Below are 25,641 nucleotides of genomic sequence, written 5' to 3'. Positions count from 1 at the left end.
AACAATTCTGTTGATGTTCTATTAGAAATCTTATGAATGTTTTTAATGATGTCACACATTGCTCGAGTATGTTTAATGTTGAAGATAAGAAAATGTAAAGTAGGGCAAGCTAGATGATTATTTTCCATGTCAATATTTTTGATCCAAGGGCATAAAGGAACCAATTTGTTGAGTTTTATGTGTCAAACAATAATTTTCTAATGAAGGTGTGTAAACATTGTTGAATGAATATTTTGTACCAAACACAAATATATATATACATATATACATACACACATATACACATATATATACACATACATATACACATATATACATACATACACACATATATACATACATATACACATATACATATACACATACACATATACACACACATATATATATACACACATATATACACACACATATATACACACACACACACATATACACACACATATATACACACACACATATATATACACACACACACATATATATACACACACACATATATATACACACACACATATATATACACACACACATATATATACACACACACACATATATACACACACACACATATATACACACACACACATATATACACACACATATATATACACACACACACATATATACACACACATATATATACACACACATATATATACACACACATATATATACACACACATATATATATATATATATATATATATATATATATATATATATATATATACACATACACACACAGCTAAACAATTCCCATGGTGACATTTTCAGGTGTAAAATCAAAAATGTTCAACAGTTAGTTCATTTCATGAATCTCAAGGGTTTCATTTCAAGTCTTTTCCCAAGTATAATATCAGAGAACATCCAAAGTCATTGACGTTGCTTACTGGGGAAATATTTGTCATTAGTAGCATGTATGTCTCGAATACACTTCACCACATATTTTAAAAATGCGTTAGGTTCTCCTATGAGGGAAATATTTAATATTTTAAAGTGCCAACAAGTATGCGTTCAATGCACTTCATCAAAGCAGAATGTAATGCATTGATGTATGGCGATGAGGGTTTTCTTACATGCTTGAATGTTTCCTTGAACTACAACCAACTATTCAAACTCAAACACTCCGTTCGGCTTTGATCTGACCATTTTTTTTTTCTTTGCTAAACAGAAAAATGTTCAAAGGATTCTTTTATTCCTGCTTCCGACTCCATTTCCTGTGTCTTGATCAACCCTCCTCAGAGCCTTTAGATGGCAAGCTCATGAAAACAACTGATCCCCCTGTGACGGTACTGTTTTTTTTGGGTGTTCCACAAATTCTCCCTTGCTGTGCGTTACCGGGGGCCTTTAATTGGGGTAATGATGGTCAAATAACTGGACTACTGCTTGGGAAGTGCAAAAATAAACGCAAGACAACAGCATCCTCTCCCTACCACCTCTTAAAAGGCCAATTCACCTCATACACCAATCTTATCTTAAGGTTTTAATTTTGTTATTTTAGCACACTTATTAAGCTTGTACATTACTCCAAACTGGTCTTTTTGGTTATGTTGGTATATTGTTGAAAAAATTCAATAAAGTATTTGAAATTAAAAAAAAGAAAAAACAAAAGTGGGGTTTTCATTGGTGGCCGGGCATGTTGGGCCTACCCATACCTTATATGGAAGTTCTGGATGTTAACATTCTTGTAGGGGGCGGTCTTCCTCTGACACCACAAGAGCAAACCCTCTTTGGCTGATGTTTCTGTATAGAGAAAGAGGCAGAGAGCAAAAGTCACACATTGTCTCACTCTAATCCACATTTAAATCAAAATTTCAGTATTCTGTATTGATGGATCTCCATTTTCACAAAGAGGAGCCTGACTCACAAACATAGGACCCCGAAGGATTCCGGGTTTATCCAAAAGAAGCGCATGGCTTTGGAACAAACTAATGCGGAGGTAAGGACCTTGGAAGCGGCCGGTGCTTTTTACATGGTATATACTATTCTCTAAAGGATTGTGATACTATTTGCACCATGCAAGGTCATCAAGATTGTGCACTTAGTTCTTTGCACTATGCACTATACTGTGACACGCATCGACTCAGTTACCCATTAGAATGCATGATGTAAATACATGACCATGCTTTTTTTCGGTTTACGTTTTATTTTTCCGTGTAAAGCACGCTTTTAAAGTTTGTGTTTCCACGATCCAACCCATGTGCCATCCACTCCTTTGTGTGTACCCACCCAGGTCTACAACTGACCTTACAGTGCACTTCTGTTCGGAAGGCTGTCAAATCACAGTCAAAATAAGCCGGCAAGCACTTGAGTCTGTACCCGCAGCAGGCATTACAAGTGATAGGTGGGCTTCCACTCATTATCCCTCCCATGAAGTCGCCTTCTGGGAGGATGGTTCCAAGGAGAGCACCTCCGCCATCAGCAGGAAGCGCCGAAACGGTGGGGGGGGGGGGGGGGGGGGGGGGGGGATCTGCTGGCCAATCTGAATGGAACAGCGTCAACTTTCATAGGAAGAATAAAGCTCCAAGAATGATGTTTGAAGACCATGGAAAGAAAGCGGTAAATGGTACATCTTCAACTTTCAAAGGAAGAATTAACCACCAAGGCTAATGTTCGATGACAGTGGAAAGAAAGTCGTAAAAGGACTTACCTTCTACAGAGATATCTTGGATGGCGAAGCGTAGAATTATGGTCCAGATCATTCCGAGTGTCATCTTAGCGTTACCATCGACGATTTCTGCATATGGAGAATGTACAAGTGTTAGCGGGCGGGTCGAGGGATGTTAAACTCTACTAGACTATACAAGAGAAAAAGCAATTCCACATGCTTCTCCACATGATTCCAAGCCAAGGACACCAGTAAACATTAAAGGAAGTGTAAAGAAATCAATTTCATTTTTAATATGTTTTTTTTCTAAGCAACTTTTGTAAGGACTCTACATTTTGAATAGAGGAAATAACTATTGGCCAGTTGAGATCAGGTCTTTCCTGCCACCGCATCTTGAACAACCACTACTCCTCCTCCGAGATCTGGACTATAGTCCTCTAGCAGACCTTCTCAAAGCAAGAAAGAACGCTGTTCCACTTATAGGTCATCTTGCGTCACAGTGCGTGGTACCGAGTAGGAATCCAGGGAACCTGAACACCTGAACAGTGGATCAAAGAAGCCCATCAGGAATGTGTGAACGCACATACATGTGTGATCACACCCACTTGTTGGCCCGTGAAACCTTGCACATCTATTGTGAAATGTTCGCAAATAGAGGTAGCGGACTTCTTAAAACTGTTCTCTTGAAACTGGTATTTATAATAGTATCAAGAAAAATTCTTTAAGAGGACCATTGGATATAATATTTGCCATCTGTTAAGCCAAGATGATCACTGGTCTTAGTCATATAATAAAATTAACAATGGATACTTAGCATATTTGACTGGTCGGCCCAATTTCTTACAAGACAGAATATTAAAATGCCGCCTTATAACTCTTAGATTGGTGGGAATTAGATTCAACCATCTGCCGGTACTGGAAGTAGATGGTATCTGGAGAGGATTGACTTCCTCTCAGTGTAAATGCCGAGGGGCGGTGTCAGTCCTTAGAATATTTAACTTACTCTCAGTGTAAACGCCAGTTGGCAGTGTCAATCCTAAAATATTTGGGTTACTCAAGTGTAAACACCGCACGGTGGTAACCCTTAAAAAATCTGTCTTGGTCTCAGTGTAAATGCCGAGGGGCGGTGTCAGTCCTTAGAATATTTGACTTACTCTTGGTGTATACATCGGGTGGCGGCATCAATCCTTACAACATTTGAGTTACTCTCAATGTAAACGCAGGGCGGAGGTGTCAATCCTTATACAATCTGACTTGGTTGCAGTGTAAACGCTGATTGGCAGTGTCAATTCTTAGAACATTTGACTTACCCTCAGTGTAAATAATACAATAGTGACCAAATGACTGGGTGACAATTGCACTGAGTAGAAAAACAGTAAGAAAGCTCTCCCAAAATAGCTCAAAGGATAAGGTAATGGTCATCCACCATCAACCAAACAGTAGGGAAAATTCTCTACCTTATAGACAATACACAAATATATCCTGAGCTTAAATCTGCACATATAAATGTCCTTATTAAATCAGAACAAAACAGACGATCTTCTTTTTAGTCCTTCATTTATATTCCAAACTTGGTCCTAGCCAACACGTGTTTCGTCTTTCTTGGTGTCAACAAGTGTTTACTTGTGATGTACTGTGCTACAGAGCACACCACTAACGTTATTACTGATGTTTTATGCGATTTACCAAATATAATATGGCGTCCGTTTTACTAATGCGTCGTAAGTCCTCTTTCTAAATGGTGCATATCACTCACTATAAGAGGGTGGGAAAATGATGGCGCCTGTGCAACACGCCGGTTCCTCACATGAAGAAACATCGATGAGGATAGAGGTGAGCGTCAAGTCATAGCTTTCCTAGGCAACGCTGTACTATTTTTATTTTTTCGACCTAATATGGATCTTTGATGAGAGAACACTCTCGACTCGAGTGCAATTGCCAGTAAGAAATAGTATTCAATGTCCGACTTGTACTGACTTTATGGATTGCACTTAGTAAATGCATCATTTATTCTTGAGTGAGGGATGTTATTACCACATAGGTTTCTGGTGTTGCGATTGAGAATGTGGCCCGGTTTCTGGTTCATCGCTCATGTTTGATCAAATAATGATTTTTGACCTACACACACGCACGTTAGACGAACTTCGGCATATCGGCACAATAGAGGGTACTTTGAGAACTGACCCAGAGTGTAGCTCAATAACGATTAAGTGAGAGTTTCCTCTTAATGAATGAGGATGAAGTCATTTTTTAACTTGAGCTCGCACATGATTATATATATATATATATATAAAACTCAACCTCGACACAGGATATGCAGAGGAGACGACGCCAATGTGGTGAAAAATATATTTCATTTATTGCCGCTTTCTACGCGTTTCACCTGACCCAGCAGGCTTGATCACGAATAAAGTTTTCAAGTACAAACAAACATTTAAAGTGCACTAGTACCATGTGACTCATCACATGACCCATAAGATCAATAGAACTGGACGAAAGACTTTCTTGATGCTGTACAAGTTGCTGAATTTCATCAATACATACAATTAATTTATGCTTACTGGCTAAATTAGTAAATAGTTACGAAATTTAGTCTTAAAAAGCAAGCTGACTCCATGGAAATTTAGACACACACACACACAAACACAAACACAAACTTTGAGAATTAACGTTTTCCTAACCCGTACAGATTGATGTTCTAGGGCTTTGGTATTGAAGACCACTATGGAGAGGTTACACTCCTGATTACTGTGCCCCAACAAGTGAGTTATAATACTGCTTACTACTGGATCTTTGACACGGCCCCCTCGCTGTGGAGAGGATAGACTCTTGTTGACTACTATGTTATTCTCCCGACAGATACGCGACGTTTGAGAACTTTTTATTATCGCTATATACTAACTGCTCGCTTTTGTTAGAAACAGAGTCCCATATTAGAAATAGGCGAATCTTTGTTTACATTAGCCCCTCAGTCCCACATGGGACACTCATAACTTTTTCTGGTTTCTGATGCACTAGCTCCTCTATCGTATATATTATGTTTTAAACTTTTTCTTGCGTCACAAATGCGGTAGGATAATGCAATAGATATTGGTGGCGTGTTACTATTTTTGCACTTTAACGACTGTTTCCCTTTATCTGCATGTGCCACTTTATTTCTCCTTCTCTTTTTCAGTTGTTATTTTTTTACACTCTTCAGCCAGTTTTTGAAAATCGCGCCCACTATTATTTGGGTGTCAGGTTTGGATTTGGTGGACTTTTTACTATGTATTTAAGTTCAAACTTATGTTTGAGCTATGATGTAATGTTTATTTGTTTTGTGATATTCTAGCCCTGACTAAGTCTGTGGTTGACACCAAGAAAGACGAAACGTGTTGGCTAGGACCAAGTGTGGAATATAATTGTGAAGAGTAATTGAAGGACTAAAAGAAGATAGTCTGTTTTGTTCTGATTTAATAAGGACATTTATATGTGCAGATTTAAGGTCAGGATATATTTGTGTACCCTCAGTGTAAACGCAGGTTAGGGGGGTGTCAACCCTTAGAATATTTGATGAAGAATTCATGTGTTTGAGTAACTGGTTATTTGCTCAGAAAAATGGTGTAACTTTACAATTGATAAATGTAATCGTGAGGCATTTCTAGTTCAAAAAACAAGAAAGTACTTGATTACCCACTTGAATTATAATAAGTTATCACATCTTTACAGAATAAATACTTTGCTATAACCTGGAATTGGTTGTATATATGGTGTTCATAAACTGATAATAAAGAGCCAATCCATTATCATGCCAATAGTAAGTGCTACTCCGCCACCATTTTCTTCCATATAATACGCAGAGAGCAGCCATCAATAGCACAGCTAGATCCAACTACGGCTGTGTTTGTCTGTGCAGCCAGATAGCACAGGGCCCCTTCTTCTAGGGTGTGCTAGGGCCCAAGGCATCCTACCTGCACCATCATGGAGGGCAATAAACAGAAAACCACCTTCCGCCCATTCTACCTTAAAAATGATATATTCATTCAACATGGTCGAAGAGCACGGCTGCACATGAATGGCTGTGGTGCGCTCTCCTAAGGAAGAAACATTCTCAAGACAAAGAAGAGAATACAAGTTACACTTAAGAAACTTCTGCAAGTTAGACGCTGGTATAAAGGAACAAGAGGGCAACCTGAAGCTGGTATAAAGGAACAAGAGGGCAACCTGAAGCTGGTATAAAGGAACAAGAGGGCAACCTGAAGCTGGTATAAAGGAACAAGAGGGCAACCTGAAGCTGGTATAAAGGAACAAGAGGGCAACCTGAGAAGTCTTAAAATCGAGAAACATTCAGTTGTAGGTGGAAAGCAAGTGTTTTAAAGAAATTTGGATGGGTTCTAGGAAAGGGATGGAGAGAGATCCAGGGGTTGGTTGGGGACCAATGAAAGATTCTTTCAATGCCAGAAAACTTCTGATTTTGGTATTTCCAGCTGGAATAAGTCTTGAATCCTTAGGTGCAGCGGTCTCGCCGACACGTTCATGCAAGTCTACAGAAATGGCTTTTTGCCCCATTACGCCCAAGACCTCGATGTTGCACAAAGAGTGACTGCATCCAATGCATAGTCCATAGAAAGTGGACCAATATCTCATCACCACTACATCAGGATACATTACATTGTCTCAGAAAGAGATCCCCACCCAAGTATGCAACTCGTACCATACTGTTTGATTTGATGTCCCATGATGCAATGGACCCGATGCAATGGGGGAGCAACTGCAACGTTACATATCACCACCATCTTTCACAGAAACCCTCATAAATCAAGGAATTAAGAATCTTCAATCTGAGCAGCGCTGAACTGGGACCTCCAGCTTGTGCAGAAATACTACAAACAGTAGCCAGCAAAGAGACAGGTGAGGAAACAGTACTCCTTCTCCATTGAGTATCTGGCAATCAGAACAGGGCTGATGGCGTGGTTCCCTTGACCATCCTCCGCTGTAGGAAATAGAACACAAGAAACAGGTGCATGGATGTTAGTCGCTTACGATAAGGGAGACTGGCTGCACTGGAGAGGGTGCGAGTGCCTCCATTTTGAACGAAATACTCTCTTGCAAGACATCCACAGCCTTGTGCTCTCAGTCAGTAGAGAGGGGTGATTGGCTGGACCGCATATCTTTCCAGGCCCTCAGATAAATTTCCTCTTTATAAAAAGTTTAAGACAGGTTTTGCAGGTTGGTGTGTGCCAGGGTCCCACATGGCACATACTCTTACCGCTCGGTGCCGGATCCTCAAATATTTTTTAACCTTGCAAAGAATAACGTGTAAATGGCAGCCAATGGATGATCAGTGATCACGCCTTGACGTCAGGCCGGACCACCCTAAATCCTTGCCCAACTGACACTGTGGTCAGACTCCTGTTTCCTTTGGCGCGTTTCATCCCCCTCTGTGGTGCATTGTCACTGGGGCAGCCGTAGCTTTGCTACGCTGCTTGGCAAAGGCTCTGAGACCCTTAGGCAGACTACAGGTAACCATGTGCGCCAGCCGTGCCACCCTGTGTACCCAATGAAGACCAGGAGTTGCACCCTCATTTGCACCACTGTGTGATCCTGGTGTTATATCTTTGCAGCGCTGTCTGCTAGGGCAAGTGGACACCTAGTGTACTCACGCTGCATTGTGTGCGGCTGGTTCGCGGCCTTAGCAGTGTGGGCATGAGTCGGAGGGTACACGCTGGTGGAAGGTGTCCACCCACTATTTTCACAGGGTGAACGCCGCCCACCCTGCCTTGAATTTGGGCCCCATTGATGAATGTGCTGAACTCTGGTGTCGTTTCCAACCATGGAAACACTTTCAGCAGCGCCTGCACGTTGTCTGCTTTCCATCTGCAATAAGCAACAACGTAGAGGCGGGAAGGGGGCTTTCTTATTTAAGGCAGCTGCTGAGCCCATATCACAGGCCGAATTTGAAGGGTCATCAGGCCTCGTTTTGTGAGTCTCACATCGAGATGCAAATGAAGCGGAGAGGAAACAAAGGATAGCACTTACTTAAGAAAGGCAGCTGTTCACTTAGATTTCACTTTTTTCTGTCCCTGTTTAGGAGATACGCATGCAGTGTAAGAATATCAGATGTGTTGGTCTTCCCTAGTATTTACACAGAGCAAATTCCATTTATATAGAGCTTACTTCCCCGAGTAGGCGTTGAAATAATTTAAGTACCACTATTTTTTCTTGTATCGCCCTACTCATTCCAAAGCAGGGTGTCAGAGCGCTTTACATCAACACGTGCATATTACATGTACAATAAATGACATAAGTTTGTAAATGAATGTACAGGATCTGTTACATAAAACTCGGGGTTGCAAGGTGTAGCAGTGACATCTCTTCCATAGCTCACTGTGCCATTATCCTCGCAATGCGCTCAAACGTACACATGACAGACCTGCTAAACGCATATATGAGGGCTTTAGATCGGATGTCACTTCTTGTAATGTCACTACCTGTAAAGGCGTGGCTTGTGATGACTTATTATTATGTCAATTCCTGTGATCCCATGTGTGATGTCGTCCGGCGTGATGTTGCGCGCCATGATGTTTAACTAGGTTAGTTTCCCAACTTCTTTTTTTAGGTCTCGCCTAGCATTGCAGCGCATGCGCTGCTCGCTTTGCGGAGCATGCTGTATTAGGGTATTATTTTTTTAGAAGTGGTGTGGAAGCCCCGACTAGATTTTTGATTGACTGGAGTCCTCGTCCATGGTAAATGCTGGCTTCCGATTGATAATGAGGCTTCTTGGTCCCTCCTTGTTACCTCCCTGTCTTTTTTTGGGACCACCCATCAGGACTGGATCGTTTACTTGCGGCGTTACACGGTCCTCTTCAATTAGTTGGTACGCATGCACTATTTGGAAAATGGACACTGATGGGGACATTGGCGGCTGTAGCGCTATGCTGTCTAAATTGTATGTTTTTATTACCTTAACGAGCATGACACCCACTAGTGGCACAGTGCTCACTTTATATATTTATATTTTACATTTATGTTGAGCGCGGCGTCCACTTCAGGGACACTGTGCTCGGTTTGTTTTTTTTGTTTATTTTAAATCTGAGCGCGGTGCCGTTTCAAGGACATGGCGCTTGGTTTCTTTATATATTTATTTATTTTAACACTGAGCGCAGCGCCCGCTTCAAGGACACCGTGCTCGGTGTTAAAGTCATTAAAAAAAAAAAAAAAAAAAAAAAAGAAGAATCCGAGCGCGGTGTTCTTGAAATGTCGCTGCGCTCCGTTTTAAACAAACCTTTGCAATGCAATTGGACTGATCGCATGGCAAATGCTTGTAGACTTGTGCCCTGATAGCAGAGCGGTTTGTTAGGGCAAGTGGACACGTTGTGATCCTTACGAAGCACTGTGTGCGCCTGGTTAGCAGTGCGGTCTGCTAGGGCAAGTGGACACGTTGTGCCCTTGTTGTTATATCCTAGCAGTGCTGTCCCCTAGGGCACCGGACTGAAAAAGAGAAGGTCCAAGGGCACTCTCACTGCTAGGGAGGCACCAAGGAGAGGGCGGCCACAGTTGGATTCATACAAAGCTTAAGACTGAGGTGACAAGGCCATTTACAGGAGCTCCCCAGTTTCCGAGGCACGCCTGAACTCGGTGGCTTGTCCAGGATCAAGTAAGAGGAGCAGAGATGAGAACTCTGGTAATTAATACATGTTCATCGTACTCTGTTATGTCAGGGGCCTCACTGTTGGCTCCTGGAAGCAGGACAGCGCATCTGTAGACCTACCTCGGTTCCATTAAAGCCCTGACCCTACCCCGAAACGGCGGACCCTCCTATCAATCCTGGAGCCAGTTAATGGACGGGCGTTAATAGTCCAGCCATTTGCCGAGACCGCAATGGAAACTTGTGATCTTTAATTATTCAAGATTTTCAGACCCACAACTCTTATTCCATTGTCAGCCGCACCTCCCGCCAGCAGTAAAATCACTGGCGCTGGAATAATTCACTAAATTACATAAATCGTCAAGAAATCAATACAGCTATTGACACATTGGGACAGATGATTCGATGCTGATCTTACGCAAAAACTGGATGACAAAGAAGGGGAAATAGTTCTCTGGTGGTTACCAGTAAGATTTGTTTAGTGATACCAGTAGCTCGTACGTTTTTTTGTTAAAAGAAGCTATGTAGCCGCTAGTGATTTCTTTCTTTGGACACAATTTTTACTCCACTAAAGTGGGATGTTCCTCTTTCCTTTTTAAAAAAAAACATGTTTTGTTCATCCTTGAAATGTTTTTATGCTCCACCTTAAATTAGGTTTTATGCTAATTTTTAATCATAATTGATTCCCTTGTATTTCTATTGCGTCCTCTGTGTAAACTGAGTCGATAATGAAATGAAACTGCAATTGTCTATGCTGCTATTGATTATGTTTGAATGTATTGCTCAAGTTTATCTGTGCATTTATGGCTGAAATAGACGCACTAAAGCTTAATGAATGATACCAGTAGTATATAAAGCCCCAAGCAACCTGGGGATTGGCACTAAAGACACCGGACTAATCCTCAGGGCAGGATTCGTGGAAATAGTGAGTGCACCAGGAGACAACCGGCATGGGGGGGGGCTGGGGGGATTGGTGGTGTAGGAGGCGAGCGACACGGTCTAACGGAGCTTTCTGGAAGATAGGTCTTCAAACACAAGGTCCTCCCATGTATTCAGAGCGTGAAATCACCAGAAACTCACTTTCAATTGTGAAAGAATTAAGTCTTGTGATATCTGCTGGATTAATCTTGAGACAGACAGAAGGACCCGTGGTGTCACAATATACTGTGTAGTAAGGCCTGGTAACAACTTCCACTGGTGACTGGTCGGTGTAAATAGGTGACATGTGGCCGGTGGTCTCTGACCGACGGCTGGGTCGTGTCCTCGTCACTCACCCTCAGTTTATCACAGTCAGACAAGCGATGGTGTATCAGAGAAGGGTGGGACACTGGGGGGTTGATTGGACGTCACTGTTCCTCTTGCTTCCGAAATAACCATATTTGGAATGACGTTTGTCCGATACCGAGGCCGGCTCTCCGAGTACTGTGCTCCCATTCGCCTGTGTGCACACATGACGTGTGTGCATCTCAGATACCGAGGCCGTCTCGCCGAATACTGTGCTCCCATTCGCCTGTGTGCACACATGACGTGCCTGGATCTCAGATACAGAGGCCTGCTCGCAGAGAACTGTGCTCCCATTCGCCTGTGTGCACACATGACGTTTGTGGATATCATCTCAGATACCAGTCCCAAGGCCAAGCACCCCCAGTACTGTGTTCCCATCCTCCTGTGTGCACACATGACGTGCCTGGATCTCAAGTTCTGAAGCATGCTCGCTGTTGTGTGTGCACACGTGCCGTGCCTGAGGCCTGCTCACTGCTTACTGTGCTCCCGTGCACTAGTGTGGGTGCACGTGACGTGCCTGGATCTCAGATACTGCAGCTTCTCGGCAATTGCTATGCCACGGAGTGTGCGCACGTAAAGTGCCTGGATCTCAAGTTCTGAAGCATGCTCGCTGTTGTGTGTGCACACGTGCCGTGCCTGAATCTCAGATATGGAGGCCTGCTCACACAGGGTACTGTGCTCCCGTGCACCGGTGTGCACACGTGACCTGCGTAGGCCTCAGAGACTGATGCTTCCTGGCTGGGGACTGTGGCCCGGTGCTCGTGTGTATGCACACGTGAGTGCACACTTTCAGCACGTTCTGTTCTTCTGACCCAGCAGGAGGAGGTGTCAACAATGAGGCCTGTGTTTACACTGAAGTGTTCGTGTGTTCGCGGCTTAGGACGAGCAGAAAGGAACAGACGAAATCCGCTTGGAACGCACACGTGCTTTCTTTGCGTAGACCGTATGAACGCATTCAACTATACATTTAATAAAGGGATGCATTACAACGGAGATGGGGTACGGGGATGAGGGGGCGGCGGGGGTGGCATGCTCGAGCTCGCTTTGAACCCTTCACTGCGGTTCCTGGGCACAGAACGCCCCGTGTTTGGAATCGGAGGAGACGTGCCGCGCTCTCTCAAAGGTCAATCTCATGCTCGCCTGCGGAACGGCGCCGCTTCCGGTTTGAACAAGAAAGAAAATCCATATTGCGCCGCATGCTGAGCGACAGGACACGGGGCGAGGCCCGGCTGGGCCCGCTGCCGGCGCTGGCCCACTTGAAGGGCAAGGGCAGAGCTGGGCTGTGAACCCGTCCGGGCTGAACAACGCGCATCGAGCAAGGGAAGCTCATTCAGCAGATCAGTGCTGAGAACACCTGCCCAAGATCACACACTGCGACTGAAGAAAAGGGGCATTCGAAGCGGGTGTGCTCCGGACGCAGGGCTGACTTGGCTGGAGTGTATGGTTTACCAGTTTGGTGATGGGTGGTCGATATTATACGGGTAGTCACCTATAATAACACCCTCACCCCCACATTACCAACGTCAGTCTCATAAAGGGCAACATTCAGAATACAAGGCAGTAGCGTAGACAATGTGGCATAAGCCTTAGTGCAAGGAACGACGTGCCACCCACTCCATTAGGCGTCTAGGCCCCGGTGCCACTACACCTGCTGCACCAAGGGAAGTCCCGCCCCCTGATACATGTACAAGTTTGCGGGTCTGCTATAGTAAACACCGCACCCAGCACGGGGCACGCGCACTTCAAGGTCATGGTGCCGGTCTGCTGATCAGCACAGATGTATCGATCGCATCCACAGCTAATTTCAGCTTATTGGTATTTCGAGCTACAACAATGGCGTCACAGTTAATGCCACGTGTCATCTGCGAATGTTCTCACAACTGCGGGCCCTTCTGCTCCAAAATTATAAAGATGAAGACAGACACATTTGATCCGCACAATACACATGCCAATAACCGCCGATTTGCGTGGACAATTATATTGGTCCGTTACATAACAGCAAATTATCTTTAATTCCGACAATAAATGTTACAATTAAGTCCTATTTAAAAGGAATGTGTCATTCAGAACACGGACTATCCTGGCAAAGTGCTGATAGTGACGTGGGTGTGAGGTCGTTAACATGTGCACAGCTACTTACTAGTCACACTTATATTCACCACCAGAGAAAACCACAGCTTCTTCCTTCAGAGAGGTAACATGAAAAACTACTATCAGGTTTCCAACCTTCCAGAAACATAAAAATTAGGAATACACGCCCGCTTTCCCCGCATTTTACTGTAATATAACGAAGACCGACTTCAAGCCTTTTCTCATCCTGGTGAAAATAACACGCTTGACAACGATCAGAATTTCATCCTTTTGAGGAAGTGAAAGAAAAAAAACAACGGTCATCCCCGCAAATTATCCTAGGAAGATAAAATCTCGGCATAAACGTCTATGTGAAGGGCAGTGTTTACATTCTTTAGTTAAAGGGCTGTTTGCGTGTTTTTATAACGCAAGATGCGTGTCTTCGGTATAGACTGGCGCTGAATACATTTTTTAAAATGTATATATTTGTGGTTGACGTTCTTAGCGAACTATAAGGGTTGATCAGGAATCAGTGCACCGAGATTAAGTAAGACCTCTTAGATCAGGGTTCTTCAAACTGGGGGGCGAGGCCTTAACTGATAGGGAGGGGGGGGGGGGGGGGGTCGCCAGCCTCTGGTTAAAAGACGCATCATTTCTGATACTCACACGGTGGATACATTTACACGTTAGTATGGCCTCGCTAACCAGAATAGTGTGTTTGGCAATCATGTACGTGATTGTATTTTTAAAAAAGGTTTAACAACTGTAATGTTTATAACAACTGTAATGTTTAAGTCTAGACATATTTAAAGATTGCAAATTTAATAGAATTGTGAAAAATTCTGAGGGACCGAATGATTTTTGTTTTATACTGGGGGGGGGGGGGGGGGGTCGCTCCATTAAAAGTTTGAATATCACTGCCTTAGAAGGCGTCTCAGGGCTTCCCACTGGTTACCAGTCCACAGTATGTAGGTGTCTGGGAAAGGAGTTTGGGGGCTAGACAGACAGAGGGTGGCAAGGTGGGTTGTAGCTCAATTGGTGGTGTCCTGGACAGTGTAAACAAGTACTGATGTAAAAGAAAGGACTCACCACACAGCCAATATCAGACGTATTTATTTCAAAGTCAGCAGCCACAAACTCAAGTGTGCCTGGGAAAAACGCCAACAACGGCGCGCTCATCGACCAGCAGTAGCGCCTAAAAGATATTTGAACCCATTCAAAGAACAAAAGGAGCAAATCCTTGTCAGAAGGGTTCACACGAGCTTGTCCTCATAACAAGTCGGACTAGATTATCAGGCATGTGACTATACTTGAAAAAAAATACAAGGAGATGATGGACGGAGCGCTGAAACTTTTCAAACACTCACCCCCAGTCTCAGATCTGGGTTGAATCCATCATCGTTCTTTAGCTCACTTCGCCACCCCAGTTCAGACCCAGCTATATGCAAATCAGTCTCGACCCTGTGCCTCATGGGAACAGTCCAGCCCGAACTGCCAAGCCATGGATGTTTTGAGTGGTAAATGCGACATGCTTTATCGCTGCAATGCTCAGCCCTAGTCCACGAGGGCCAGACTTATGCCAGATTTTCCAGATAACCTTGGACTGTGCAAATGGGCTCCATTTATATTCACTGTATGCATCTTACATGGACATCCAGAAAGTCTGCCCTCCTGGACATACCTGCAGTAGACTAATACAAACTAGAGAAAAGAGAAACTTAAAAAAATCATAACATTTGTGTTAAGGGGCTTAGATAGACTCCACCAAACAGAGCTCATTAAGTACACCTCATCTCAATGATCAGTCAATACACACATTTTTTTCTTCTTCTTTGCTGCAAACCAGATTAACGGATTCTTTCACACTCTGCAGCTGTGATCACCTACTCACACCCTCAGGACAAACTCAGACCCAATCACAAGCACTCCCAAAGCAACGAGAATGACCCGCTCCAACGGATCCGACCCACGTCTTTTGAAGAACCAGCGCCAGCCTATGTTCTCAAAGTTGCCTACTTCAGCACATAAGCAGACACGCTTCTGAAGGTTTCTATTTGCATTCTTTGCCTAATCTGGGAGTCCAACCACCCAAGGGCTGCATTCACACCAGACTCAGCAGTCCAGTTCCGAGACTCTCAATGTCAATTTACCGCCCGAGGAGATCCCGAAAACCACATGTGATTCCAGCCCTTGAAGAACCGGGATGCTCACCCAGTCCAAGGCCTGGCAGTCGATGCTTCTCTCACGTCCCACTACTAGAAACTGCAGAATAATTAGCTAGGTTTTCTGAAGATTAACTACTCCAGACCCTCTTATCCAGACCTTTATCTTTGTGGGAGATTTCGTGTTATTAGTTTCAGAAGTTTTTCAAGGTTTATTTCATTATACGCTATTGCGTCTGAGTTTTGGATAGAAAGAGACACAAATCACTGAATTGGCTGCCCTTTGAAGCCAGAATACAGCTGAAAATTGCTGTTATGGCACACTCGGCCGTACACCACAAGGCACCCAACTACCCGACTCAAAAGTTGACTATATCAGGAGGGTCGAGATCCAATAGAAGTACAAAAAATCTACTCCTGAAACCTCGCAGATTCCGGAAGGAAAAAACTTACAAACGCTCCTTTTCAGGAATGGCACCCAGGATCTGGAATGCACTCCCTCCCGAAACGAGGATTATCTCCTCCACTGCCTTCTTCAAGAAAGAGGTGAAAGCCAAGCTTATGGCCAAGTTCACCTGAACTTTATTGCTGCTGGATCAGAGATTTTGCACCGCTTTTGTAACATTGGCTACCTCACTGTCTAACGTCTAATGATATCAAATTCTTACTTGATTGCGAGCCTATTATACTACTCACTCGCTACCTATTACTATATTGTACACGTTAGTTTGCTGAAACTTGATGTCCCTACCCCTTGTCTCTCTGTAACTCTTAGAAAGTGGTATAAGCCATCCTTATAGCCTAGCTCCCCTGATCTCTATTGTAGTTGAACCAAAGACTCTGCACCGTCTTATATTATCGTTTACTTGACTGTTTATTGTTATTTTATCAGCACATGAAAGCTATGTTGAATATTATACTGTACCCAATATTATGTTTAGTCACCCTCCTGTTCCCCTCACCCCCCGTCTCTGTGAAGCGCTCTGATATCTGCAAAGATCTTGTTCGCGCTATATAAAACTCTGAATAAATAAATAAGTTAGTTGACTGGAGAGCAAACTTCTTTAATGAAACAGAATCCACCCCCTTTCAAAGAGGAAGGCTTTTTTTTACATCTGGACATTGAGCTTGAATTACTTCCATCTCGGTCCCTCAGAAAAAGTGACCCACAGCCGTGCTGGACCAGCCTGCATCCTCTAACTTTCATCCTTTAATACTTGGAGTGTGAAGGTCTGCAGAAACCAGGTCCAAATTTCCAGAGTGATGAGCTCACCTCTTGTTCTGTGGGCGTTTACTGCCCTTGCTCCTGAAGGCTCTGTGGGTGCTCGAATGGATTTAGAAATGGACACGGGTACATTTTGGTCACATGTCATCAGATATGTACCCATCGATTGACACTAGCCATGGCAGATATCTAAAACCGAAGGCTCTGAGGCGAGCCGCAATGACGTGCAGCGCACAGGGAGTTTACTCAGCTGAGCTGGGAAAGGGCCTCTGAAGTCCTCGAGCTGCTGGTGAGGAACGTGGAAAAGTTGTTCTAGAAAAACAGGACTGAGAGTTGCAGAACTCAACTGGTGATGTGTGAAATCACAAACCTACTGATGCAACTGCAGGAGTTCATACCGCTGCATTGTGTAAACGAAGGACTTATTACTATTCAAATTATGTCCCTCTAAACAGGGGAACAATTCTCCAGAACCAAGCCAGTGTACCAAGTTTTTCCCCCACCGAAAAAGTGAAAATAAAACAAAAAAGAGGAACTTAAACTTATTTTATTGGTAAAGGCATCCTGACGATGAACGTTTTCAGATTTTGCCTCACAAAAGAAACTAGAATCTTGCCTGTTACAATAGCTTTGCATCTTAAGGCGATTCTAGCTTCACAGGCTGTGCACTGGCCCTTTATCTACAGACTGGGGCTGAAAAATGACATTTTCACCCCTAAAACAATCTTTATTCTGGGTGGCGAACATAACCGTAGTCGGTATGATTCCACTTCTGGAAAGGACACTTACGAAAAACTTTTTTAGTTTAATATATTTTTTATCTATTGTTTGCAACAACAAAAAAAAGTTTAGATGAATTCCTCTTTTTATGTATTTATTATGAATTGCGTTTTAATTTCTAAATGTGCTTTTATAAATCAAATATCGAAATAAAGCTTTGTTGATTGATTGAAAAACTTTATGATAAACTCCAGAAATGTCATGACCTGTTCAGTGTTTTTCACACTATTTCATGGAGCACGTGGATGAAAGGTTTTGCAATATCTTGCACACCTTAGACCACACGCGGTGGTCTAATGGTTTTTGTGGTCACAAATAATGCCTGTAGTCAGATAAATAAAGATCTAGGGTGATCAATGGTGATTTGGGGGGGGTGGGGGGGGGCGGTGTCTATGTGCGAGCTGAAATTTTAAATTATAAAGCGGGTCCTAACTGCACCTGCCTTCAGCTGCCTCTGCGTTGTGACAGTTGCTCTTCTGCATGAAGTCTACATTTAGTGCTCACCAGACCCTGGACTTGCAGTTATTCATTTTCCCGGCGAGGCTTTGGAAGCACGCACTCTCTCGCTGGGTAAAATCAAATAAGCTATTTATTTATTTAGTGTTTTCTATAGCGCGAACATGACCCTGCTTAGGGTATCCGAGCGCTTTATAAAATATTTTACCAAGTCATTAGTGATTTACAACATTAAACTTCAGGAAAACATATATACAAGTCAACAGTTAAATTACCATAAAAAGCTTAAAACATTAAGCTACATGTAAAACATATAATCAAGCCCATATATGCCACTGCAGTGTTATTAAAGGTTGGATATAGATGGGCAAAATAGAACTTCAATCAAAGTAAGACTGAATGAAAATACATTCAATATTAAGAATCAATATCTCAGTTATCAGTGAGCACACACTTAAAGACGTCATTACATTTGGTGGCACAACTGAGATTTCAACTCATTTAAACATTACATGGATATTTTATCAATGATAATGAATGGCGCGGGGGCACCGCGCATGCGCACTTCTTCCGCTCCATCAGCGATAAGCAAGATTAACGCAGGCGGTGAGACAAGTGCTTCCCCCGCCGGTTACAGCGCAAGGGCCATTAATCCCAGCTACTTACCAGCCCGGCGCTGCGGCCACCACTTCGTCCTGGTTCACTGGCTTCAGACCCTGGTCTTCTTCCATTGAATGGCTTTTAAACTCCTCATTAAGATCTCATATAAATTCCTCGGAGGCAGCCTCTGCATTAATGCTCCAGCCCTGCTACAGTGAGGGGCAAGCACACATCTGCCTTAACAGATGTGACGTCTGTAACTCACAGGCAACGAGGCTGACACCTGGGGTGGAGGTCTGAGGTCACAGCCTGTCCCTTTGTTGGGCACCAAGGCTAGCTGCTACCCACTGAATTCAAAATTGGTCTGGAGCATTAAACACATGGTAGCCATTTTTTTAAATTCAGGCATCTAGATCAAAGAAGTGAGACATCATGGGGGGCAGAGGACGTTGCATCTGTGTGCCCTGCAAGCACCACCACGGCCTGGCTAAAGCCTGCAACGTACAATGGCCCTATATACACAAGACACAACACACCATGGAAGCACCTTTTTTGACACCATTTGATTTGAGCAGCCAGCCATTGTTCACTTTGTTAAAACCTATGCATAAAAAAACTATATAAAACAGCTAATTATGGAATTTGTTCACAATCTCTGACCGTCCCTTACTGAGACTTGAGTATAATCCTGATGCGATTTTTATAGACATTGCATTCCTGCAGCTTCTTCAATCTCCCTAGGTTTGCACAAACAATTTGAACTTTAGATTGGCAAGTAATAGGACAATAGAGGGGTGTGTGGGAGGAGGGGTTATAAACTTATTGAAACCCATTGTGGAACTGCCTACCAGCTTTGTCGCAAGTACAGTTAATTTCCCATCTTGAATTTGATTTTGCATCCCGGTATGAAAACCGCGGGTTCCGTTTGAATGGGTGAGACGCATGCTTGTTGAGGCAGCCATGTTGGATGAGCACGTTCATCAGTTGGCGGCCATGTTGGTAAAGGGTATTAGGATGTCCGGTTCTACTTTGTAGCTCGTGATCTTGTGCGTGAACCTGTACCCACATACTTAAATGGAGGCGGAAATATCATACCCAACATATGCCCCTGTTTAAATCAGCTATTGAAAGAACATTTCATTATAAGTCTTCCCGCCCTCCCCACCCACCACCTAAGCAAGAGTCAATGCAAGGCATGCTGGGAACTGGACCAAACTTAAGGATTTTGTGCACGTTTCCAAAGATTAACAGATATTGGTAATGTGCTGCACAAAATGATAAAAAACACAAAAACTGAAATCCTGTAATCATTTGAAGGAAAAGTTGTCGGAGTTTTATGGCCGAACAAAATATTTGAGTGTCGCTCTGCTTTCAAAAATAATCATTCTGTCGCTTTTTGGAACCGATCAGCAAGTGTGCCAGTTAGTGCAGCACATGGGGTGATTTTGTGGTCATCTTGGCATTAGGCAGGCATCATAAAGTAAGGTAAACAGGCCAAACATGTGATGCATTATGCAAACATTGTGCATGACGTGCAGTTCAAAAAGATTTGACATGGGGCAAGCGGACTGAGGCCAGGAAGCAACTTAAGGCCCAATATCCAAGGCTTTTATGCGCTAGGCCGGGACACAACGCAGTGCCATACTCCGGTTCTCACCCTGCCCGCAAGGGAAAGCTCTGCTTACCTGGGGCAGCAACACCATATCCAGGCAAGAGATGCTCGGGTACCAATAAGGCCACATTTGCAGAGCTGCTCCCAGTGCCGCAGCCCTCTTCTGGAGCCATTTTATTGTGCAGTATTGTAATGGTATTTTATGTGGTTCTGAAAGTAATCTCTGCATTCCTGTGTCCAGCTGTGGGATCCTCATGTGAAGAACTGTATGAGGTTTTTGAAGTCTCATCGAGATTTCTGTATGTAGTTCTAGAGAACACCTGGGGACCTGATCTGGCGCACGTGCAAGCAGTTCTAGAGGCCACATCTGGGCTACTGTGTCCTGATCGTAAAACGGTGTTGGATCTACCCCTGATCTTTTGACTGGGTGAGAGCTTTCTGCTTAATTCAGAGACTCTGTCCCTCACCACCCCTTGTTGTAAATATTTTTGTCCACCCTAAGCGTGGAAGGGTATTCTCAGATGTGAGACCCTTGCTCATTGCACCATCAGGATTCAAGCAAACCGGGCCGAAGACGGCTGTAATGCCAGAAACCGGTCCCCGGGAGCTTGTTTCCTTCCCAGTGTAAGAATTGGCTTTTGTAGTTTGGTTTGCCCTGTTCCCATCATGCACTGGGACAGGAACAGACTAATTTGCATACAGCCAGGTTCTGAAACTGGGATGGTGCAGTGAGCTAAAAAACGGTGTTGGATCTACCCCTGATCTTTTGACTGGGTGAGAGCTTTCTGCTTAATTCAGAGACTCTGTCCCTCACCACCCCTTGTTGTAAATATTTTTGTCCACCCTAAGCGTGGAAGGGTATTCTCAGATGTGAGACCCTTGCTCATTGCACCATCAGGATTCAAGCAAACCGGGCCGAAGACGGCTGTAATGCCAGAAACCGGTCCCCGGGAGCTTGTTTCCTTCCCAGTGTAAGAATTGGCTTTTGTAGTTTGGTTTGCCCTGTTCCCATCATGCACTGGGACAGGAACAGACTAATTTGCATACAGCCAGGTTCTGAAACTGGGATGGTGCAGTGAGCTAAAAAACGGTGTTGGATCTACCCCTGATCTTTTGACTGGGTGAGAGCTTTCTGCTTAATTCAGAGACTCTGTCCCTCACCACCCCTTGTTGTAAATATTTTTGTCCACCCTAAGCGTGGAAGGGTATTCTCAGATGTGAGACCCTTGCTCATTGCACCATCAGGATTCAAGCAAACCGGGCCGAAGACGGCTGTAATGCCAGAAACCGGTCCCCGGGAGCTTGTTTCCTTCCCAGTGTAAGAATTGGCTTTTGTAGTTTGGTTTGCCCTGTTCCCATCGTGCACTGGGACAGGAACAGACTAATTTGCATACAGCCAGGTTCTGAAACTGGGATGGTGCAGTGAGCTAAAAAACGGTGTTGGATCTACCCCTGATCTTTTGACTGGGTGAGAGCTTTCTGCTTAATTCAGAGACTCTGTCCCTCACCACCCCTTGTTGTAAATACTGATCGTAAGACGACATCTGGAATGCTGCATTACATTCTGGAGGTAACATCTGGAGCATTGTGCTAAATTCCGGAGCCCTGCTGCAACTCTCCAGGCCCCTTTGGAGTAAAGCATGCAGATCTGGAAACCACTTCCGGGGCACAGTGCCAGAGCCCTGTGCCCCATCTCCGGAAGGAAAAGAGTGCAGACGTTTCAGAAAAAAACTACCCGGTTTTAGCATTCGTTAAACTATCAATCCAGCTTCAGGAATCAAAACATGCCTACTCTGGAGGAGAGGAGGGGCAGTGGTGAAATCAGATGACCCAGCACCAAACAGGAGTCTCAGAAAAGAACAAAAAAATCAAGTCGTCCAGCACCGACAGTGGTGTGGGGGGAAAGGTTCACCAGCAACATCCCGAGCTTAATTTGTAAGAAGTGAAGTGTCCGGGCTCTTCTCGGTAGGCCACCGAAGCTTGCACCACACACTGCCCCTGCCAGCGCTGACAACGACAGTCCCAACTTAATACCTAACCACTCACTCTTACAAATGTGACAATTCAGACTATTTCAGGCCACACAACGCTATAATAATGGCGTGAGTGGCTGTATTATTGGACTTAAACACGGTTGCTGTGCTCAGTTCAAAATTAAACAGACAGCACCACCATGTGGTAGACTCTCACTAGAGCCGGTGCTGACAATCAGGCGGCGGTGCAGAGTACCAGAAACCACCGGCTCACATTAAGCACGGACATCTCAAAATAATTTTGTTTCACGCAAATGGCAGTGGGTGCACAACACAACCACCAGCAGATGAGGTAGAAATGAAAGTAGTAGGTTAATAAAAATAAATGGTCTGGATCAGATGGTGGGGAGCAATAGTGCAATAAAGCAAGATTGGTAAAACTGGGAGCCACGCACGGTCTGAGTGCCACCGGCAGGCTGTACGCAAGCACGCTGGGTGGGACTAGCAGCAACTCTCGGTTTCTGCTTCTGACAAAGCAGGCAGGCCTAGAGTCGGGGTACCACGCGGGTGGAGGGCATCCCCCCATTTATTTTACCAGGGGGGAGGGGGGGGGGGAAGCCACCCCCCCTGCCAAACAGCTGGTCTTAACTCTTTGCCCTCTCCGGGACGAGGAGCTTGGCACCTTTCGTGGCGTCACTTCCTGTTGTGACGTCACTTACGGTGACAGTCTCTCTCCCCCCCCCCTTTTTTCTGGACTTGTGCCCTGCTGAAAGCAGGTACTATCTGCAGAGCTGCTCTCTTGAGCACATAGTGACCAAAAGAAAAACACCCAATGTTCTCCTTTTTATTAAAAAAAATGTTTTTTTATGTTCTCCTTTTTTAGCTAAATCTGGTAATGTGATCAGTCAGCACTGGCATGGCCCGTCGCAGGGTACCACAGACTCCACCTGTGAAGAAAAAGGTAAATACATCTTTTGCTAGAAATTCATTAGGAGTGTTTGAATGGAATTGTTCAAGGTAAGAAAACCAATCCAATACTACCAAACACAAGCCATGGGAGGCTGGGTTATCCACCCGGCCCACAGCCAATCCCAGGCCTCACAGCAGCTTTTAGCCAACCCCCTTCCAGCTCAGATACAGTTTCTCATCGGGTGAGTCCCCAACTGGATATCGCAAGATGGCGTTTCATGGCTCCACTCGGTTCTCTTTCTGATCAGAAAAAGAACCTAAATTAACGTGAAGTAATTTCCCAGATCTTTCCTTTCTCTTGCTGGAGGAGCACAACTTTCAAATCGTCCTCAGTGGTGGGAAGAAAGGAGCAGTGAATCAGGTGAATGCTAGTTTATCGCCCACCTTGATGAACAAAACCTGACCCAGGAAGCTCCGGGTGCGTGGCAGAGCATCTAGTGCGTCACCTGCAGACGTGGCCAAGGTGTGTCATAAGGAAATTCAAATGGAACCTTAGGCAGAGGTATATTATAAATAGAAACCTGACCTTTGATGTAAGATAAGGAGTTTCTAGCTCATCCATGCTTCTTATTATCCACTATTCTTGAGGGTGATTGCTGTCTCGCTATGGAGAATACACCCATTCGTAGCTCAAGGCGGGGCTTTCCGTGGAATCATCTGCCTGACCCGGCCCCTTCCGCCTTCACTTCCTGTGTCAAAGTTCCAATCCCTGCCACAAGATGGCAACAGAGGGAACGTAATCTAAAGAAGGGGCTGCACAAGTTGCTGAGAAACCGGTTATGTAAAAACTAGACATAGAAGAAAAGACAATTGCACCCCTGATTGACTCAATATAGTCCTTGTAAATAGTTTGAAGGGTGCCAGTGGGTATCTCCTTCTGATCAAGAGGCGTAAAAATCAAGACCACCCAAATGATGCATTTTCTTAAGAAGGACAAAACGTCCTCACCTGGCACTCACAAAATTCTGTTTTGATGATATTTTATCTATGCGATTTACAACTTTTCTTCAAGTATATAAATTCATGTGTAAACAAATGGTTGATCCAATCTTCTTTTTAATATTGTAGGCTTCATCAATGGTACAGTGATGGTAATCGCACTGCATAAACACCATGGTCTTAAGTTACCCATAATTATACAACACACAATGCATTTCGGGACTCGCCCTTCGTCAGGGTATGGTTCCTCAAAACAGGCGACCAGCAGCTCCATCCAAAAACCATTGATGAAGCCCACAGTAATAATTGATAGAAAGAAGAAGATTGGATCAACCATTTCTTTACACATCAATTTATGTATTTGAAGAAAAGTTATAAATCACAAATATATAAAAAATAAATAAAAAAAAGAATCACAAAAACGGAATGACGTTTTGTCCTCCTTAGGAAAATGCATCATTTGGGTAAACGTGTGATGTACACAGGGCTTTGAGCAGCACCAAGTCTTGGATTTTAATGGAGATAGGGAGTTGTGGCAGGGACCTCGAGGCAGAGGGAGGGAAGTTGAGGTCTGTAGCGCCATCAACCGAAGTGACTTCTTGTAATTAGAGAGGCAGGCCCTGACGCCCAAATCTTTGAGCAGAAGAGGATTCAAATGGTTTAGAACATACCCATCTACATGATGTGTACACCAGACACATATGTTTTCAAGGGCTTCCTACTCTATGTATCTATTGCACCTACCCAGCTTCTGGCAGCTCTAGATAAGGCCAATTGGTAAATAAGAAATGCTCTCCATGCACGGATCACCACAACCACCAGCATGCAGGATTGTTATCTATCCGACAATAAAGTCTGTCCAGCCGCACTCTTTAAGAAGAGGGTTAACATGCCTCACTGTGTTTGCCAATGGCTGTGGAGGACACAACTGATCTGTGTTAAGTTCACAGTTGCGCTTGGAGTCCCCACTTGTTTGATGCTAATCGTTCCGTCCCTCCACAAGGCACGGCGGGGCAGAGTGGACAATCCTTCGCGTACTTCCCCAGTTCTGCAATCCTCCCACTGATCAGACAGCGCTGTGGTATCTGCGGCCCTTGCACTCCTAGGTGTCCTTTGTCTCGGTCTGTGATCCGACACGGACTGGGCCTCCTCTACATTGTGGTTCTAAGGCACAAGCTGTCTGGCAGCCATATTGGATACAAATTGTTTTGTCGTGGGGACAGCCATTTTGGACAGAAGTGCTTGCTCTACATTTTGATCTTGTGTGTGAATTTTCTGGAACTCTTCGGCAACGATCCAGACCCAACGGCAGAAAAACGAATCTGAAGGTGGC

General features: G+C 44.2%; 1 protein-coding gene across 3 annotated transcripts in view; it reads right to left on the bottom strand.

Moving 5' to 3' along the window:
• ACTN1 (actinin alpha 1) overlaps nt 1–25,641 on the bottom strand; it is a 238,339-nt gene that overhangs the window by 84,243 nt on the left and 128,455 nt on the right. For all 3 annotated transcript variants that reach the window (XM_086937047.1, XM_086937048.1, XM_086937049.1), the window contains exons 4-5: nt 2,654–2,740; nt 1,659–1,746 (exon numbers count right to left, since the gene is read on the bottom strand). In XM_086937047.1, coding sequence (XP_086793173.1) covers nt 1,659–1,746; nt 2,654–2,740 — 175 coding nt within the window. The remainder of the gene's footprint in view (nt 1–1,658; nt 1,747–2,653; nt 2,741–25,641) is intronic.

This window comes from Lissotriton vulgaris, chromosome 9 (assembly GCF_964263255.1).
Source record: "Lissotriton vulgaris chromosome 9, aLisVul1.2, whole genome shotgun sequence".
In the NCBI taxonomy this organism is placed as follows: domain Eukaryota; kingdom Metazoa; phylum Chordata; class Amphibia; order Caudata; family Salamandridae; genus Lissotriton; species Lissotriton vulgaris.
This window is presented reverse-complemented; position numbering and strand designations above follow the sequence as displayed.